The sequence below is a fragment of the Epinephelus lanceolatus genome, chromosome 23 (genome assembly GCF_041903045.1).
Source record: "Epinephelus lanceolatus isolate andai-2023 chromosome 23, ASM4190304v1, whole genome shotgun sequence".
Classification (NCBI taxonomy): Eukaryota; Metazoa; Chordata; class Actinopteri; order Perciformes; family Serranidae; genus Epinephelus; species Epinephelus lanceolatus.
The window spans coordinates 25,028,863-25,049,570 of record NC_135756.1 but is presented as its reverse complement, the minus strand read 5'-3'; the positions used below and the strand labels follow the sequence as shown (position 1 = coordinate 25,049,570).

The window sequence follows — 20,708 nt, the reverse complement described above, 5'->3', positions numbered from 1 at the left end:
ATGAATCCAAATCATTTAACTGGCAATAAAATACCTCTATTTATTCTTCTGGGAACCATACACAGAGAACCACAGTGCACCATAAATTTCACACGTAGGCAGCGATATGTAAACATAATAAAATGACTTACCAATAGTGCTCGACATTATCCACACATTTAAATAACACATTAATAAATAAAGGTTCTGATGGCAATGCAGTGTGATGGACTTTCTATACAGTACAGTGTGGTGACATCAGTGCAAAAAGTAAAGTGGTGCCGTATGTACACAGGTGAGATGACTAACATTTGCAGGTCAGGATCCCTGCTGCATTGTTACTCTATGACTTCTGAGGTTCCATGGTTTCTGACACATGACAGCTACTCCTAAATCAAACGGTGGCAGATGAGGAGATGAATAATGTTTTTGATTTTTTTTTTTTTTTTTTATAACCTGGAGCCAAAACATTAGCACAATGCTTTGTGGAGCTGCCAAAATGGCATCAAAACTTTCATTTCCACTTCACACAAAAGTCCATTTCCATACTGGTTAACCACAGTCTGTCAGAAATGAAGAGTACTTTGCCTTTGGCTGCACTCTCCTCCCAGAGCCGTGGGTGGCAACTGCAGTTTCTAAAATCTTACATTAGCTATCAGAGGCAGTGCATGTACTCTACAACACCAAGCATTTTAAATAAATGGTTAACTTAGATATCTTCCAGGTAGCCTGTGAGCTAATATGATACCCACACTGAGCAGGGATCAGAACAGTGCATTTTCATGGTTGCTAATCCAAACGTCATGTTCGGACATGATAAGTGCGTGGAGCGTCGGTCCTTCAGGCATGATGAGGAGATAACTGATCAGGTTCAGCTCCCTTTGTTGATTTTTCACCACAGATGTGTTTCCCTGATCTCAGCAATCACCTGGCTGGCTTTCTGCAACGCCTGTGGACAAAAAATAAACAATGAAACGCTTGATAGAGGAACCTCGATTCATTGTGGTGAACTTGACCCTGCAAGGTGGGAGTCTGTTACCTGTAGCATGTCGGCAGCCTCCTTGCGCCGCTGGGCCATGTCCTCCGATTCAGTCAGCAGATCGTTGAGGAGGCCAGATTTATACAGCTGGCCAACGAGCTCGCTCTGGAGGCTGTCCTTCACATGGTTGACCAGGAAGTGCATCACTGCCTTGGGCACACTGCGAGGGAGACAGGAAACAGAGCGAACAGATGGTTGAGAACAAAGAGGTAAGACGGCCTGGTGATTGTGTTGTCCCCAGATGGTGGGGCTCGATTTTGACCCACCAGGTGGCCGTGCCTTACCAAGTATGGAGCTACTGAAGTGTGAGCTGAGGTAAATAAAATAAATGTGTCCCTACTAAGCTCCAGAGGACAACAATACGGAGAAAATGCACTTTACGACGATGGAAAAGTGGATCAAGTTAGGTCAACACACAGGAATTGATTATATTAAAGCAGCTTGTACACGTAGATTTTTTCCAGTGATGGCTGTTAATGGTAATAGGTGTGTTTTGTAATGGTGGGGCTAGGTTTAGGTTTACAACTAATAACATCGTCTCTGTGGCTCCAAGCCTGTTGGTTCCTACTGGCATTACCACAGCAGCTTGGCACTGCACTTTTTAGCAAACATTACTCAGTCAGGAGTAAAGTCTGCTTTTGTTGGGGACTATTTTCAGCCAGGGATTAATACACATTTGGTGCTGCAGTGAGTATTTATTGCAGCAGCTTTGTTTTGTTTTGAAAGCCAAACCAAGAAAAACAGCATGATAACAACTGCACAATCAGTTCAGTGAGAAAGGTTTGGGCTGAAATCTACCAGCAGACATCCATCCAGCTAATTCTCGCCAGATATGAAAACAGAGGCACTGTCATCACAGGGTGAGATTGTTGATGATGAAGTTGCTATCTGTAATGTTATCTGATTTATGATAAAGAAACATGGGTTAATCATCGGGTTCATCTACTTTTGGTAGATGATATATTGTCCTAGAAAGAATTGCAATAAACTATATTACTGTCATTTTCAGACCATTTTATGCCCCAATATAATAATAATAAAACTAGAAAGTCTAAATTAGAGTATCAACATTATCAACAGGTCTAAATGAGCCCTCATTAATATGTTTTACCACAAGGTGGCTACTCTGCAGTGGACTCTTTGTGATTACTCTGTACTTCACTTTTGCAGTGTTGGTGGTAAAAGCATACAAACCTGTTCAAACCCTACTGACAACGCCATTTTTCATTCATTTGCGCATGGAGCCAAAAAAGTTCAACTTCCCTGGAAATGAATTTCCCTGATCTTCTACATTGTTGGGCCCATAGAGCAGGAACATTAGAGACTTTTGCCAGCTGAGCTGCTAACTTCCAATTTAGCCCTCTGGTAACTTGAATGGGGATAAAATTATTGCTGTGTGGTTCTTATAGACTTTAAAAATGTTATTGAACCAAATGGAACAAATCCCAACAGTGAAACAAGTCATTGTGTGAGGGTTGTAGCATTAAAAAAAAATGTATCCACTGATTTACCTTTTCCCACTGTAAGTCTATGGGAAAAGTCTTTTTGGGACCAATGACATCATATGACAGACTCTGAAGTTGTAATTCCACAGTTCAACCACTATGTCAAATTGACTTTAAAGCCCATCTCCATTCCTGGAGCCTGGATTGTATCATACTGTACTCCATCTGGTGGTCTGATGTGGTATTACAAACTCCTTTTCAAACGTTAATGGAATGAATTTGGCTGTCACAATTCCACCACCGCGTTTCTTTCTGCTTTGCATCAGGAGGAATAACCTTCTTCAGGCTTTGACTACACAGTTGTGTCAATTCATTGTTGGTTTTGGTCTTTTCAATACAAAAAACAAAAAAAAAATTTAAAAAAATCACCACACTTCTCCTTCAAAGAGGAGCTAGCTTGCCTACCTGTCTTGGATATTCTTGCGAACGATGAGGAAGTAAGACTTGATGAGGCGTTCGATGACCTCACAGTCCCGCTGCTCTCGTGACGACAGCTTCCTGGCAACTGGCACAGGCTTGAGGAGAAAAGGAGACAATGTTTTTATCAGTAATACACTTTAAAGCAGGGTAATCTTCATACAGGGGCATGCTGATAGGTTCAATTACCACATCAAGCAGGTTGACGACTCCTTTAAGGGGGCTTCCAGGTCCTGACCCGGGGGCTTCCTCTCCTTTCTTCAGCATCCCCCTCCAGTTCCCTGTGCCGTCCTGTTCACCCTGCGGCCCTGCTGCTGCGGCCTGAGGAGCCAGGAAGACATGAGAAATAAAGATGAAACTGTCATCACACCACCCAGGCCACCACATGATCAGAACAGCACCTTCTCACGCCATTGGGGTTCACAGGGAAAGGAGGGTTAGGGTATGTAGCATCTTAACCTTGATCAGTTTATATGCAATAGTACAAATAGGCAAATACACAAAAAGAGATTAGAAGTTAAAGCTAAACTCAAAATCGAGCACACTGACACAATCACGTCTTTGTTTTAGAGAGGAAATTGGAAACACCCCCCCACTGCTCACAGAAAAAGAAAGTAAGATCAACTATTACTGCAACAGTTACAGACAAAGCTTCATAGCCAGCGCAGGAACACTAAAAACAACACTGAGTCAACAGACATGCTAACGGCTCCATCACACTGTACTTCACAATGATGCTTTGAGCTAAATGCTAACATCAACATGCTTCCATTCTCACAATGACCAATCTAAAATGCTGGTGTAAAGCAGATCCAATGTTAAACCTGTTAACCATCCAAGTTTAGCGTCATTAGCATTTGCTGATTGGCACTGAACACCAAATACAGCAAATTAATTGTTTTTACTTTTATGGTTGTAGATGACATTTAAAGGGGTAAGTGGTATTTGTCAACCTGGACCCCAACTAATGGGAACAACATTTTTTTGAAATTGGTCCAGTATTGATCAAATGGGCTGCAAGCTGCAGGCGGCAGCGGCAAAACAAGCTGCAATGTTATCACTCGGGGCATGTTTGAGGCATCAATTTACGTCCACTAAAAGTGCTTGTTTTTGCCACTGACAGGCTCAGATTGTTATTCAAAGTCTTTGACATCATTATGGAAAGGATCCCTTCAGAGACAGACCCTTTTGTTAAAGAGTAAGATCCTTTTTGTTAAACCAGAAACAGCCTTGAAATCGCCACTGCCAAACCCACCAGACTCTATTAAAATAATAAATAATTTTAGCTTATATAGAGCTAGCATATTTTCACAACCACTTGTTGTCTGAATGGTTTATTTCAACCACACCAGAGTTGGTGATTGTTGGAACAGTAGAAAGACGAACCAAGACGTCTTTTGTGAGGTTTGTTTTGTTTGTGTGTTTTATGTAAGGTTGGGCAATATGGAGAAAAATCATATATCACGATATTTTTGACTAAATACCATGATACTGATATTGTGACAATATTGTTGGGTTGACCACTGGTATTTACTCTCATATCATGATGTTGATATAGTATCAATATTAGAGGTGAGGGAAAAAAAAATTGATACAGCATAGTATCGCAATATTTTTGTGTGGCAATATCGTATCGTTACATGGTGCCAAGTATTGATTTTTTTTTTAATTATATAAATTATACGTATGACAAATACAAATTAAACATTAGGTAGCCTACTAGAATAATATAATCAATTACTTTTTCAGTCCATTAGATACATTTTGCTGCTGCTGCAAAAAAATGGCTGAAGTGAGATGAACCGCCTGAAAACTTTATCTCATCAGATAAAATAGATGATGACAAAGGTTTCTTTAGAGTCATCATTTACAGTTAAAAAAAAAAAGGGTACTAAATTGTGATATATCACACCATATTGTATCGCGATACTCAGCATATCGCAACATATTTAAAAAATAATGACTTATTGTGACTTAAGTATCACAATAATATCGGAACGTGGATCCTCTGGTGATTCCCACCCCTCATCGATATATTACCCAGCCCTGGTTTAGTAAGATGATATAATTATTAATTTAAATGGGATCTGGTGGGTATGGCGACAGCAATTTCAGGGTTGTTTCTGGTTAAAAAAAAAAGGATCTGACCCTTTAACAAAAAGGTCTATCCATTTTCATAATGTCGTCAGACATCTAAAATAACAATCTGAGCCTGTCAGTGGCAAAAACAAACACTTTTCGTGGACATAAATTGATGGTGCCAGCTATAGCCCACTTGCTCAACACTGGACCGATTTCAAAAATTCTTGCTCCAATTAGACACAAACACATGGGATGATAAGGTTACTGGGGGTGGGAATCGCCAGAGGATTCACAATACGATATTATCACCATATTTCAGTCACAACAAAATATTGTTGCTGAGTATTGTGATAAAATAAGGAAAACTTTGCCAACATCTGTTTTATCTGATAAGATAAAGTTTTCAGTCTGTTCATCTTTCTTCAGCCATTTTCCTGCAGCAGCAAAATGTACCTAGTGAACTGAAAAAGCTATTGGCTATATTATTCTAGTAGGCTACCAAAAGCATAAATTGTGTTTGTAATATCAATAATTTGTATGATAAAAAAATCGATACTTGGCACTGTGTGATGATTCGATATTGCCACACAAAAATGTCGGTATCGATTTTTCTCCCACCCCTAAAGGTTACCTTTTAAGGGCTTTCAAAGTTATTAAAATTCATCCTGAGGGGAACAGGAATGGCTGCACCAAATTTTATCGCAATCCATTCAATTGTTTTTGAGATATTTAAAAAAAAAAAACCCACAAATGTCAATGTCATGGTGGTGCTACAGGAAAAGTCTAGGGATCAGCAAAGCAAGAAGGTTTTGTCCAACTTGAGAACACGAATGTGCAAAGATTTATGACGATCCATTTATAGTGATGGTTGTTGAGATATTTCAGTCTGGACCAAAGTGTTGGACGGACCAACTGACCGACATTGTTTGCCTAAAAAACACTCTCCTAAAATATGCGCTTAGAGAACAAACAGGCTGTAGTAGATGATGCACAGTGGCACAACTTCCAATATCATATTATTTCTATAAGCTAAGTACAGAAAACCGGACAACCAGAGTGTTGCCCTGGTTGGAAAAGGACAGAGAGGGAGAGGAAGGTATTTTCTGTCAGACAGGTGGACCAAGGTTGGGGACACAGACTCTGCGGGAAACACAATGGTTGTTAATGCGCACAGGCTGAGGAGGAGCAAAACAAGAGCATGGCATCAGCAGACAAAGATCAGAGTGCATGCCAGCAGCCCATGCTCATTCATCCACCCGTCCATCCATCCATCCATCAATCCATCCATCCATCCATCCGTCCATCCATGCCCCACAGCCAGCCCCGCACACAGCCAGCGAGCTGCGTACGTGCCCACCTTGGCACCGTCCATGTCTGCTCCAGACGCAGAAGGCTCGCCAGAAACCCCAGTTGGGCCAGCCGGGCCTTTGCCAACAGACTAGCAGGAATATGAGAGCAGGAATGAAGAGAGAGAAGAAAAAAAAACACTGAGAAGAAATGTGGAGAGACGGGGGAAAAGAGGTTGGCAGCTGAAAGTTATTTGAGGGGAGGAGAGGAGACGTTCTGAGAGGAGATGTGGGATAAAATTCCTCGATGGAAACTATCCGAGGCATTCAGTTCACAGATCCTCATCCTGTAGTGCTATGAGTGATTAACACTGCACAAGTCCCCTTTATACTCAGGACGCTGCACACTGCAACCACATATTACAACAGATGAGCTATTTTATTTTAAAGAAGGCTGTTTCTTTTACCTTGTCCCTGGGTACTGCAGCGGGCAGCTCTCTCATCCTGTTTCTCCTCTGCTCCTACAAACACACAGGAACACATGCTGGTGATGGTTTTGTTAAAAAGACTAAAATTTCAACACATCCTAGAAAAGTATGGAAGATCATTTACTAATAAATTAATAATAAAAAATCTTATTCTACTTCTTAAAGAAATGTACGTCCATTAAAAACACAGTGTTAATTATTTTCTGTGTGTAATATATATAAGTCCACCTGCAACTTTTTTACAGGCTAATGATTTCCTAAATAATAAAAATATAATTACCTTAAATAAAGTTTTTGATTTTTCTATGGAAGCAAAGACTGGCCAAAATAATTTGAGTCTTATAAGAAACAGAAATGCGGTCTTTAACCACTACTAAAATTTTCTAGCATCTAAAACTTTTACTGTCTAAATTTTTGTGGTTTAAATTCCCCTTTTTGGAAAATTGTATTTAAGATGTTCACATTTAATTACGTGATTGTTTATCAAAATATTCAAGCAAGGTAAAAAAAAAAAAAAAAAAAATCAAAAGGATTAAAATGGTTGCTCAAATTAGATTAAAAAAATAAAAAAAAACAAAAATAAATTTTAAAACCAAAATATAAATGAAAAATTCAAATTTGAAAAAATAAATAAATTAAAAATCCCTCACTCACTTTTCTTGATTTCTTAACTTTATTCATTTTCTTGATTTGAATTTTTAGATCTGAAAATGACCAAACTTAAGCAACTTGAATACAATGTTTTTAATCCATTTGGCATTTGATTTTATGAACCACAAAAAACAATAAATAAATAAATCAGGTTTTTGAAATTGTACAACTAAGTTTGAAGAGAGATAATCGAACATCAGATGCAGGTGCGTTGGATGATATCACTCGAGTCTTTGAACAGAAAACCCTGCACACTGCTCTTGCTCTGCTGCACAATTTATTAATAACACTAACGTTTCAGTCCTCCAGGACCTTCGTCAATAGTGTTCAACACCATTTTTTACAACAGCTTAAATAGTAACTGCTCCACCCATTTCACAGGTGTGCACAGGTGTGGGGGAATTGATCAGCTGTGGGTGTGTTTCTCAATAATTGAAAACAGCCTGTGTCCATATGTCACATATCCCACAAATGAAAGAACAAGGAAAAACAAAGGAAAAAACAAAAAGATTATTTACAAAAAATGTTGAACTTATGAATGAAAATCATTCGACATGTTCAACATACACTCTTATGCCCTGTATTATTAATTGGAATATAATAAACTGTATATAACAGTGTTAAACACTATTGACAAAGGTCCTGGAAGACTGAAACATTAGTGTTATTAATAAATTGTGAAGCTGAGCAAGAGCAGTGTACAAAACTGTACAGCTTTAAATTATGTACAGAGGAGGAAAATTAACCTACATTAATTTAAAATAACATTTTTCAAGGTTAAATATTTCATTGCTTTAATTTCAGATGAGTTTAAAATTCAATGTGAGCAGTTAAATTTTAAGATTCAGCTGCTCATTAGATTAAAAATATTTCAGCTTCTGTTTGCTTCTGTTCATTCAGATTAAATGGCATTTAATACTTTTGATATATAAAAAATACTGACAAATAATCCCCATCTTACAAAGCACCAGGTTTGCATCGCTTTTCTCTTTACTCTGCCAGAGGAAAAAAGAGTGTATTTCATGGTGTTTTGTTGAGTACCTCGATGTTGTTATTCATGACCCCACAGGCGTCTGCAAAGTCTGGATGTTTGGTGTTGATGTAGGCTAGCTCTATCGCAACCAAGTTATGGACCTGTGACAGGAGCAGAGGACGACTGCAGTTACAAAACATGTCCCAGAATAGTCGATTATTCGATCTGAGGAGCCTAATCTGACTGCCAATCTAACGATCAAACAGAAAATGTGGTTATGAAACAAAAGATCCTTCCACTCGGGCTGTACGAGGGTGCTGAAAGTCTGATTTTACATTGCTTTTACAATTTTAATTGCTTGGGTTCTCCCAAGACATCATTATTTACAACCTATTTCAGTACACATTTATTAATCAGAGCACTTATTAAGAACATGGTGCTGGCAGGGTGTTAAATATTTTTTTTCACTTATGAACGGTTCTGTCAGAATCAGCAGTGGGAGGCACAGAGAAACAGCTGTTTGCAGCTTGAAGCTCTCTCTGTCTGTCTCTCTGAGAAAGGCAAACGCTCTGTTTAGAACTGCAGAAAGTAACCAGGAACCGAAATAAATAACGTGGTCTGTCACAAATGAGAGTATGGATCAATTAAACGATGTACATTATTAGTCAGGGACGCCTCTAGTTCTGATTCAGCTTCTCATTAAACACTTCATTCTGAGAGATCATGACTGCAGGTGATTAAAGCACCAATGCAAAGCGAGGTAAATATGACGGTACCATCTCATTGGTGATGGGCAGCCTCTTCCTCAGGAGGGAGGTGACCACTTCCACAATGGCCTCGTGCAGCTTCGGGAATCTCTGCAGCTCCTGCAGGACAAAACATTATGAATATGAATGCAGGTGTGTGTGTGTGTGTGTGTGTGTGTGAGGTAAAGATCAATACCTGTGAAGCAGTGAGCTCAGCAGCTTACCTGTGTGCTGTAGTTGCTGCAGTGCTGGATGATCCTCTGCATCTCCTCGTGGACCAGCTCCACGCAGCGCAGACTGGGCTCCTCCAGGCGCTTCACCTGCTTCTTCACCAGCAGCTCAAAGGAAACCTCGGGCACGAACAGGGACGGACGCGGGCCCTGGCGTATACAGAGGAGGGAGCTGCAGGTTAGTCGTTATTACCCAGAGAAAAGTGTGTTAAGTGAGGAACAGAAGCAACAGAATACAAAGGAAGTTGTGCCTGTGTTGTTTGCTCGCTGAGTAATAACAGCAGAATCTTCAGCGGCCCTAATGATGTCACATTAATGGGATAATGCAGCAGCACTCACTGTGGCGTTCCTGATGGCTGTTAGGATGTCTATGGTGCTGAGTCCTCCCAGAGGATCCACAGACTCCAACGTTCTGCCAAAAGTCTCGTGGAATATGTAACAAATTCTGGCTCCACCGCACCTGAAAAATAGCAGCGGGGGGATATTAGCTGTGATGTGAACCCTGTGGCCTCCTCTCCTGTCAGCTCTTCCTTCACAGAGGCTGTGCGTGCCTCAACTTACAAGTTGTATCATATTAAATGATGAAACCAATGCAGTTGTTTTGCTCATTTTTAACTGCGCTGGAACAACAGCATCACCCTGTGGCTGAGGCGAGGAGAGGCAGCCATACTCACAGCTCTGCCGTCTCGATGTATTTGGCCGTGCCCTCGATGGTGTTGCAGTACTCTGTGGCGAACTTGGTGATGAGCTGGAGCAGGGTGGCACTTTGGTCTTCCACGGGCTCGCCGTAGCTGCTGAGCAGGGACTGGTACTGGGCTGCCAGGACGTTGATCCGTGTCTTGAGCTCAGGGAGGCAGTCTCGGATGTGATGCATCAGTAACCTGACATTAAGAGGGTTCAGGTTTTATGCAGATATGTCCAATTATATTCACAGCTGTGGTTTGGCAATGAAAGACAGTTTGTCTGATAATACTGATGCTGACATTACTTAAAGGGATAGTTTGTATTTTATGAGGTAGTGTTGTATGAAGTACTTGTTCATAGTTTATTACCTACAGTAGATGTCAGTCAGCATGCCCCCAGTTTGGAGAAACAGACAGGAGTAATGCCACAGAAGCTAAGCAACGTACTCCTGGGTGGGGGGGGGGGGGGGGGGGGGGCAGCCCATTCACTCAACACACACTCACATACCCACACATTAAAAAAGGATAAGGCTAAAATATGATAAATAAAATGCTATATCCATGGTAGTGCAATTTAAAACTGTTGTGGTGGTGGTGCAGGGAGGGGGATTTGGGGGGGAAGAATTCAGGTTGTGTATGGCAGTAGGGTAAAAACTGTTCCTCAGTCTGCAGGTGCGGCATTTCAGAGCCCAGTAGCGTCTTACAGAGGGCAGCAGAGTGAACAGGTGGTGAAAGGGGTGAGAGCTGTCTTTAACAATCCTGCAGGCTCTGCTGTGACAGTGAAACCTGTAGATGTCTTCTAGGGCAGGCAGGGGCAGTCCAATCATTTTTTTTGCTGTGTTGACCACCCTCTGGAGAGCTGCCCTGTCTGCCACCGAACAGTTCCTATACCAGGCCATAATATGTTCTAACACTGAACAGTGGTAGAATGACTTAAGTAATTTGCAGAGAGGTTGGGCCTCCTCAGCATCCTGAGGAAGTGTAGTATGATATAGTATAGTTTAAGGGTTAGTTTGGACACAATACACCAAACAAACTAATGCCGGGTACGCACCACGTTCTAAAAATCATCTTGCTCAATGTTCCTGTAGTGTGAGGAACATTAACAGCGTCCTTTATATGCACCAATCATCTCTGAAATCCATCCTGGCTGCACCGATTTCACATCACAAATATTAAATCAGTTCAATGCTCCACTATCCTGTTGTGAGTGGGGAACCCAAGGATCGCCAGCTGTCCTGAGGGTCTCGAAGAGTTCTGATTCAACTCACCTCCAACTTGCGCTGATTTTTTGCTGATATCCGATATGCAACAACTCATTTGACTGATGACCCATACCGATATTAATATATCCACTTTTTTCCCTGGCTGTCCTGTCCATTAAAGGCAAAATGCCTACAGCATACACATAAACTGATATTGATTTTTCTTGAGGTAGCTAAAATATATTTTGTTGCTGACCCCGTCCACAGCAGTACATTGCTTTACTTCTGTGGCAGTACTCCTGCCTGCTTCTCCAAACTGGGGGCGTGCCTGCTGACATCTACTTCAAAAAATCAAAACTATCCCTTTAATATGTCCTCATAAAATGTTACATCCACACCTTAATATCTGCATCGTATTTTATTCTTTGTACACATGCACACGTGTGTAATGATAATGTTTCTAATCAGGTTTACCTGTTGAGGGTTCTGGCCAGGTATTTGGTTCCATTTCTGTTGGCGAGAGACGGATATTTCTTCTGCAGGAAAGCATGTTCGTCTCGAATAGCATCAGCCACTGACTTTTTATTGTTGATGTCCAGCTGGCTCCTAAATATTTAAATACAATCATACACCAGCAATTAGTCCTGAGCAATAAAGGGAATTAAAAATGGATGACAGGATATACAGAAGTCAAATTCATATGTATTAAAATGTCATATCTTATGCTGCCTAATGCACTGTATCATGATACTCTATCTGTTTTTATGCATACAGTAGTTACTGACGTTCACTAAACTGAATTTAATGATAATGAAATTAAAGCAGGTAGTTTTCATCATGTTTTATAATGTTACAGCATCTCACAATGTATTCCTTTATCACTGTAATCACAAACATCAGATATCCATATACCAGCATTAAATATGTATTAAAGTACACTCAACTCTATCTGTCATTACACACTTATCTCTATTATGAGTGATGGATTATTTTATAGTGTATTCAGAACAGTAAATGTAGTCTCACAGACCTGTTGACGACTCCAATGAGGCCCAGTTTGACAGGAATGACTCGGCCCATCAGGACGTCCATAGCGTCAGTGCCGGCGTCCATCAGGTCCAGTTTGGTCACCACAGCCAGCGTCCTCCTGCCTGGTGAGTCACGTTCATTCACAAACACATTCACATTCTTTAAGTGTTTCTGTCACAATTAATGATGAAATGTCAGCTAATTAAAGGTTCATGTACATTTTTTAAATGAGGTTGTGATAATGGTTTTGGGTTATGCTTTCCTTTCAGTTTTTTTTTTTTAATTCTTTATTTAGAGGACAGATTAGAACAGTTCACTAACAACGAGGCAATAGCCTGTTGCAGTCACAGTTAGCATTACAAGACTGAAACTAATAAAATGCATGTCTTGAAACTCTTCCCTTATCATTAGCCTTTAAAAAAACAAGATGCATCCTATACAATTTTCAATAACTACACATATACAGATGTACAAGGACATGTCCGGAGACAATCCAGCAGTTATCTAAGGTTAAAAAAAGGGTTAGGAGATCAAGCAATCTTTCCCTAAAAGGTCTAGTGAGTAGGATTTAGTGGCATCTAGCAGTGACGTAGCAGAACCAAAACTTTGAGAACTATGATGATCGATGCAAAAACACAAAAACGCAATGGCCCCATCTAGAGACAGTGTGTGATTTGTCCATTCCAGGCTACTGTAGAGCAATGTGGTGGACTTTGTGGAAGAGAATGCACTCCCTATGTAAAAAACAGCTCATTCTAATGTAAGGTGATTATAAACTAATGAAAACAGACATAAACACAACAAAATCAGGGCTTTGCTGATGTTGGGAAGATGGAATCAGTCCCAGCATCTGCCTGATTCTCGTGGAATTTGTGACCGCCTTTGGGCAGTAAACTGTATGTCTGATTACTTAAGAGTGCCAAGCATGCCATATGAAGTGTGACTGTTGTACATAAGAAACTCATTTTGACCATAACTTAGCAAATATGTTGCAGTACCTGAATTATTTTTTCAAGTAGACATCAGAACACCAAATTAATATTTGTTGAAGTGCCCTGAGTGAAAGCCAACTTTTCCTCAAATAAAAGTGCAGAAATGGAAAGGTATTTTCACATTAAATATGCCCTCCAATGTTTTGTGCAACTCTGACTAGAAATATCGTATTACTGGACATTCCCAAAATATATGTCAGGGATGGCATCCTGGCTCCCACACAGCAGAATCCTCTCATGTAAAGTGTGCTTTCTGCTTTGGGGTAATGAAATCAATAAAAAAAATGTAATTAAACATACCCATCCAAATTCTTTCCATGTTTGCGAGATAATGCACCTCTACTGAAAACCTCAACGTTGAAAACCTCAACGTTGCCTTCGTTGTCCTCGTTTTTTTTTTTTTCTATGAAGCCCTGACACAGCCTGGTATAAAATCTCAGTTTAACTCTGACGAATAGTCTCCTCACACTTGTCTCAGTGCCGAGTCATCCATTTAAAGTCCATTTAAGGTTTCTCTTACCGTCAGGGTCAACCTCCCGGGCCAACTTGAGGGCCTCCGAGGTGGCCATGTCTGTGTTCGCCGCGGTGACAGCCAGGATGATGCAGTTGGGGTTGGAGATGTGCTTCAGGATTAGATCCTTTATCTGAACCTCGATGTCCTTAGGCTGATCACCCACGGGCACCTGGAGGGGACAATACCAATTAAAAGAAAAGACAAAGTAGATCTCAGTTTGATTTATTTTAAACTACAGCGAGGGTATTTCTCAAATTAACACATGTTCAACCAGAGGCGAGGAACTAATGAGGCCCGAATCAAAGCCTGCGTACACTTGGGCTTTGACAGCACACAGTTTAGCAGCATCAAGACTGAGGTATGAATTCCCTGCAGTCTGCAGATATCAAACACACAAAAGCATCGACCAGACGGGGAAATGAACACCAGTGACCACTCATATCTTTTTTTATTTACTCAATTTGTATCTCTTAAAACAGGAGGTGTTGTATAACAGATTTCCCCGGGGGTACGAGATGATCACAGCCTTGTCTCGAACAGTGGGAAGTATAGCATGAATTACCTTGGTGATTCCAGGCAGATCCACCAGCGTGAGGTTGACAACGTGAGGAGAAAATATCTTCAGATGAATGGGATCATCGCTGATCCCCTGCAGAGGGACAAGACAAGAACAGAAGTGATGTATTAAACAGCTCAGCACTCTTCCAAAGAACATGTTCGAATTATGTCTAAAGAAATGCTTTTTGGCAGAATAGAAATCTTTTTTTCATTCTGGCTGTCAGTTCTGATGATGATAACGTTATAAGTACTATTTCATCTCTCGTGGTGCCGTTTCTGACACTGCTGGGCGTCCACTTTAGCCCCTGTTATGAACTAGCGTTACATTTAAGCCACAGAGCTGAGCATGCTGTCCTCTTAAAAATAAATACCCAGCAATCTTTGAAAAACCCAGACAGTCTGTCCTGCACATTAAAGGTAAAACATAAAATAAATCTTAAAAAAAAAAAAAGAAAGGTATTTTTTGGCGCTGTGTCTGTGATTTCCACAGCTTCCTCTTGGATGTGTGCTGCTTATGGTCTGGCACCTGTCCCAATCTCACCTGTGCACTGAGACCAGGGACATCACCATCACAGCAAAGTAAGAGGAAAATACAGGCAGAGGGCAGAGTCTCTGCAGATAAGAACACTGCATGCTTCTTAGTGCGTCTACACACTCTTTTTAGGAAACTCCTGCACAATATATCCTTAAGAATCATTTTTATCATGCAGTGAGTATAGAGAAGATTTCTGTATGGTCAGAGGAGTCTTTGAGAATTCTGAAAATACCTTCAATAGAGCCCTAACTTTTGTTGAACGACCTTCTGGGTTTTCCAAAGATTGATTTTTTTAGAGAAATGGATGCTTAGCTTCATGACTCAACTGTAACTCCACTGCATAAAAAGCCCAAAGTGTGTGGATAGCTGTCTGATATGGGTAGCCTAGCGCAGTTAAGAGAGGTCAGGAGCCTTCTGGGAATGTTGCAACCTCCAGATAAGAAGCTAACATAGTGGGAGTATCACCGCTCTGTATCTCTGGCTTGGGGAAGTGGTCAGCGTTAGCTTACTACTTGAGGAGGTATTGCTGTCTGAGAGTACTGCTGCTCCTTTTGGGGGTAACACTACTTTTGACAGAGCAGTTCTAATGGAGCAGCAAAAAAGTGCAGGTTTGTGCTTGTTAAGCTGGGTCCCTGAGGGACAGCTGAGATGGGAGCTGAAACTCTTGCTAGTGGTGAGAAGAGGTTTTCAGTGTAAGCTTGAAGGTTCTTAAAAACAATGTATAGACTCATACAGCAGTAATCCCTTTCAATCATCACTTATGACACACTAGAAGTTTGTGGTGGTGTATTTACTTGCAGACACTCTGTCCTCAGACCATAGGTACGGTCAGGACTTAATAAAAAGGTAGCAATCTGATAGTAGTTGCATAATCAAATCTGGACACTGGACGCTGAAGCCTATCCCAGCTGACACTGGGTGAGAGGTGGGGTACACCCTGGACAGGTCGCCAGACTATCACAGGGCTGACACATAGAGACAGACAACCATTCACGCTCACATTCACACCTACGGACAATTTAGAGTCACCAATTAACCTGCATGTCTTTGGACTGTTGGAGGAAGCTGGAAGAAAACCCACGCTGACACTGGGAGAACATGTAAACTCCACACAGTAGGGCTCCCCCAACCAGGTTTGAACCAGGAACCCTCTTGCTTGTCCCACCTGACCCTGGCGAGTCACATGGTGGCCAGGTGCGTCAACAACTCACATTGTGACCTTAACGACTCTGAAACTCAGAGCTCACGTGACCCCTTCGACTCTGCAATGGTTCCCACCCACACAGGGTTTAAAGCCTGCAACTTTGTACCAGTCATTTAGAACTGAAGAAGCTTCTTGGATGAGAGGCGAAACGTCTTCAAGAAACGCAAGCAAGTCCAGTTGCCTACGATATAGCACTTACGATTACCATGACCTGGATGACTGAGAATCTTCACCGACAACTCAAGTAAAGTTTTACAAGTATAAAACCTCCATGGATCAAAAATATTTAACAGAAAAAGTCATAATTGACCTTGTTTGCAGTTTGAGGTGTCTTGTCAACACTTTTACAGATGTCTCATTTACAATGGAGGTCTAGGGGGAAAATGCTTTTTGGGCCGCAGGGGATTTTTCTGTTGCAATACCAAAAGGGCCACTGGGAAAAATTGGAAGCATGGCTGAGCTGTGTTTCTGGGGGCCTGGGTAGGACCAACACACAAGTAGGAAGATGCTAAAATCATGGACACAGTGCCAACAAAAAGCTAATATAGTGAAGCAAATGGCAAGCAACACAGCTTGTTTCAAAATAAGAATGAATCTGGGGTTGGCTTTCACCTTGACTGGCAAGCACTGAAGGAAAGGATGAAGAGGGACATGCAGTTCGCCTGTTTTCATTTGGACAGGTAAGTGCAGGTGGTTAGCTTAGTTGGCCTGCTGAAGTATCGGCATTTTCCACTACAACAAATTCCTACAATAGAAGCTTGCCGTGTACCTTCAGGCAGTGTAGGGAGGAGGGGTTTAAGTTTGAATTTTATAGTATAGCTTTAATTTATAGAGGAAGGGTTTCTGTAATTACTAACACTTCTGATGAGGTTTACCAGAGAACCATGGTAAAGTAAATAAAAACCTAAGTTTTACAAAGCTAACTAAGAACAAGTCTTTTCTCTATTTGCCCTTTCAGCTTTCTAGAAGCATCTCCAAACCCTTCGGGCCACCGTAGCCCAGAGCAACATGCCAAAAAATGCTGGTGCAATTTTCCACCGTGGTCGTAACTTTGATAAACATACTGTATAAGCCTCCTCAGCTCGGGGCGAAATCCAAAGTCAAGCCTTAACTCACATTCTCAGATTTGGGGGGGGGGGGGGGTTATGTATGCTTTGATCTCATTGTGTCTGGATCATTTTAATTCTCTGTACATTATATGTGTTCGTCATTAATCCTTGGTTCGCCTGCAGCTAGCCCAGAATGTGCACCTAGTTTTAACAGGCAAAAGAAAGAAGGAACACATTTCTCATTTATAAACCTCCCATAGTTTGCAGCAACAGAAGTTAGGATGAGTCTGCCTTAAAGTTTTGTTGTTTATTTACACTGAACAAAAGTTTAACACAACACTTTTGTTTTTGCTCCCATTTTTCACAGGTTTCAGTTAAAGATATAAGACTCTTTGATGCACACAAGAGACTGCTTTTTTCAAATTTTGCTCACAAGTTTGTTCAAATCCTTTTTAGTGAGTACTTCTTTTTTTCCAAGATAATCCATCCACCTGACTGCAGAAATGTCCACCAGAGCTGTTGCCCATGAACTGAATGTTCATTTACTACCATAAGCTGTCTCAGTACATCCATCTGCCCTCACAACTGCAGACCACGTGTAAACACACCAGCTCAGGACTTTCACATTCAGCATCTTTGCCTGCAAGATCATCAGAATATCTGCACAAACTGTCAGCTCATATGCATTCTCATCGTCCTCCCCAGGGTCTTGACCTGACCTGTCTATGGTTTGTCATCTTAACCAGCTTGCAGAGGCAACTGCTCACTTCAGATGGTGTTATGGTATGGGCTGGCATAAGCTAAAGACAATATGCACAGGTGCTTTTTATTGATGGCAATCTGAAAGGATACAGATACTGTGGCGAGTTCCTGATGCTCACTGAAGTACCATTCATCCACTGCCATAATCTCATGTTGCAGCATGATAATGCACGGCCCCATTTTGCAAGGATCTGTACATAATTCCTGGAAGCTGAAAATATCACAGTTCTTTGATGGCCTGCATGATCACCAGATATGTCCCCACTGAGCATGTTTGGGATGCTCTGGATTCACGTGTGCGACATTGAGTTCCAATTCCTGCCAATACACATCATCTTCTCACCGCCTTTAAAGAGAAGAGGGCTAACATTCCACATGCTGCAATCAACAACCTGATGAACTCTATGTGAAGGAGATGTGTCACACTGCTTGAGACAAATGGTGGCACACCAGATATTGTCTGATCTTTGAGGTATCTGTGACCAAAATAGTACATTTCTGTATTGTTGCACACTTAAGAGTGTTTTTTTATTGTGACCATCCCAAGGCACACCTGTGTGGTAATGATGCTGTTTAATCAGCGTCTTGAGATACCACACCTGTCAGGTGGACGGATTATCTTGGAAAAAGAGAAGTTCTCACTAACATGGATTTTAACAAATTTGTGACCAAAATTTGAGAGAAAGATGTCTTTTGTGTGCATAAAAAAGTTTTAGATCTTTAACTTAAACCTGTGAAAAAGCAAAACTAAAGTGTTTCCATTTGTGTTCACTGTGGATACATGGTTTTGAATATGTTCTTATTATTTGAGGTTTTCTATTACTTCCACACCCCGTTCTAGTCAACAAACCAATTGCTTCTGTCTCTTCCACACACCTAAAACATTATCTGTGCTGTGCACAAGGTCCATGACGATTAATGTATTTTTTTTCCTATGTTTTGTCTTAAACATAACTAAAGTCATTCTATATGTCATTACCTGACTTCGCTCTGCATCTCTTAATGAGCATTAAAGCCAACTGAATTTAACACTGGACATGATTTATCAAAGATCTGATGCCCATCAGTAGCGCTGCCTGCGGTTTAGTTCCAAACATTTTTGAGTTCCTCATTTAACAGCACAAATGTAAACCCCTCCATCCTACATCCATGTCTCACCTTATTATTCCCCGATATACGCTCCGTTTCATTTTCGATTTCTTGCCTTATTTCTTCAAAGTCTGTGAAGATCTGCAGAAAGAAAAAAAAAATTTAATATAAAGACAAGCAAAGGTCCAGAGAACTAACAAAATATTTTGTATCACAAACTTCAAACCTGATTTTTTGTGTGCAGAAACTTGCCCCACTCTTCACCTTCTCTACCTGAGAAACATAATAAAACAGTTTGGGTTACAGTTGTGGCATAGCACCCTCAAAGACGCAAAACACAAGTTTTCACTATTACAACCTCAACTACTGAGGCTAAGGAAACACGGCTAACAGGAGCATCGACGCCTGACGACAGTTATTGGTGTGGTGAACGAGGTAGCTGGAATTACAGTACAGGTGTGGCTTTGCTTTGAGGAGGAGGGGACACAACTAAGAAGCTAATCCAAGTAACTAAATGTGAAGACACCTGAACAATGCACCTGTGAGAAGGCACAGTGCCTTTTCACTCCCTGACATCTGCAAATGATTGGAAACACAGTGACAGAGACAGAAATTTAAAACTGGAGGTGTCTACTGAGCACCAGCAAAATATGACTTCATACACTGGACACATAAAACTATAGGCCTGTCCTTAAAAAAAAACAAAAAAAAGGTGATTTCAATGCAAGAACACAGACACAACATACAAATGATTGAGGCAAAATCCAAAGATTGGAGTGGGAAAATTACTGAGGCTCTTGGTCTGAGACACAGCTGACATCTGAGGGATTTTGGTGCTTACCACCATCATCATTTTTCCTTGCATCTCCAGGATCTACATGGACCAACTGAAGGATGAGAGGTCGCCTGGTTACAATACCAGTCCCACGGGGCAGCAGGTCCCTGCCCACCAGGGCCTCCAGCACTGAGCTCTTCCCACTGCTCTGGAGACACAAAACACAGAGACATGAGTTAGATGATGGATTAACCATCTACTTTCTGATGTGACACACCAGGTCCAGCACAGCCTTGATCTGGCACCTTACTGGATCAGGGCTACAGCCAACAGAGCTAATGGCACCTGTCTTTGCCTCGAGCACTGACCTGGTTTTGGCTAACAGATGTGAATGTGTGGATGAGCATCTTAAAATAGCACTGATTGAAGATGGTCAAAATAGATTTGACTGCCACAGCCAGTGCAGACCTTGGAAATGAGGTATGAAGCAGTCCAGCTCAACCAGCAGTGTGTTTTAGCAGAGCTACCTCAATGTATCTGAATATGTATTACTCTACATATTGCGACATTTCTTCTGTCAATGCCATCTTTAACTGTGCATGCATTGCGGTAAAGCGCGGTTATCTAGCTAGCTTGACAGCCCAAATGCACCGGGAGCATTTTACCTGAGTCCCCACTACCGCTATCTGCGGCAGCTGAATGATATCCGCTCCCACTGTGTTGAAGACATCTTGGAGCTTGTTAATGACGGGGATAAGAGCCTCCATGCTCGCCGGTTACAAATAAAATTAATAAACCGAGCTAATTTCGTGATGGGTCCAAAGTCATTCAATGTCCCATCGACACCACCATTGCAACAACACCCACTGGCTGAACGGTAGGTTTCGTGTTGTGCTGGGACTTGTAGTCTTCCTATA

At 41.2% G+C, this 20,708-nt stretch overlaps 1 protein-coding gene across 2 annotated transcripts; it reads right to left on the bottom strand.

Annotated features, from left to right (window-relative positions):
* Positions 1-14: 14 nt before the first annotated feature.
* On the bottom strand, positions 15-20,697 carry LOC117249262 (dynamin-1-like protein). 2 transcript variants are annotated; one of them, XM_033614785.2, is made up of 19 exons: positions 20,457-20,697; positions 19,858-19,999; positions 19,243-19,289; positions 19,086-19,157; positions 14,382-14,468; positions 13,826-13,988; positions 12,315-12,435; positions 11,759-11,890; positions 10,071-10,277; positions 9,736-9,856; positions 9,391-9,546; positions 9,197-9,286; positions 8,489-8,581; positions 6,776-6,829; positions 6,380-6,460; positions 3,130-3,261; positions 2,929-3,038; positions 1,019-1,178; positions 15-928 (listed from the first exon to the last, which is right to left on the bottom strand). In XM_033614785.2, the coding sequence occupies exons 1-19, from the start codon at positions 20,556-20,558 to the stop codon at positions 872-874; spliced, it is 2,127 nt and encodes a 708-aa protein (XP_033470676.2). In that variant the 5' UTR covers positions 20,559-20,697; the 3' UTR covers positions 15-871. The 2 variants fall into 2 exon arrangements, with proteins under 2 accessions (XP_033470676.2, XP_033470677.2); XM_033614786.2 differs by lacking the exon at positions 6,380-6,460 and having other exon boundaries at positions 20,457-20,696.
* Positions 20,698-20,708: the final 11 nt, after the last annotated feature.

Excerpts from the sequence above, each read along its gene's own strand:
- LOC117249262 (XM_033614785.2), bottom strand. The coding sequence starts at position 20,558 with ATGGAGGCTCTTATCCCCGTCATTAACAAGCTCCAAGATGTCTTCAAC. Across the intron at positions 8,582-9,196 it reads TGCCCATCACCAATGAGATG|GTCCATAACTTGGTTGCGAT; the intron begins GTACCGTCATAT and ends CTCCTGTCACAG. Across the intron at positions 6,830-8,488 it reads TCATGAATAACAACATCGAG|GAGCAGAGGAGAAACAGGAT; the intron begins GTACTCAACAAA and ends GTGTGTTTGTAG.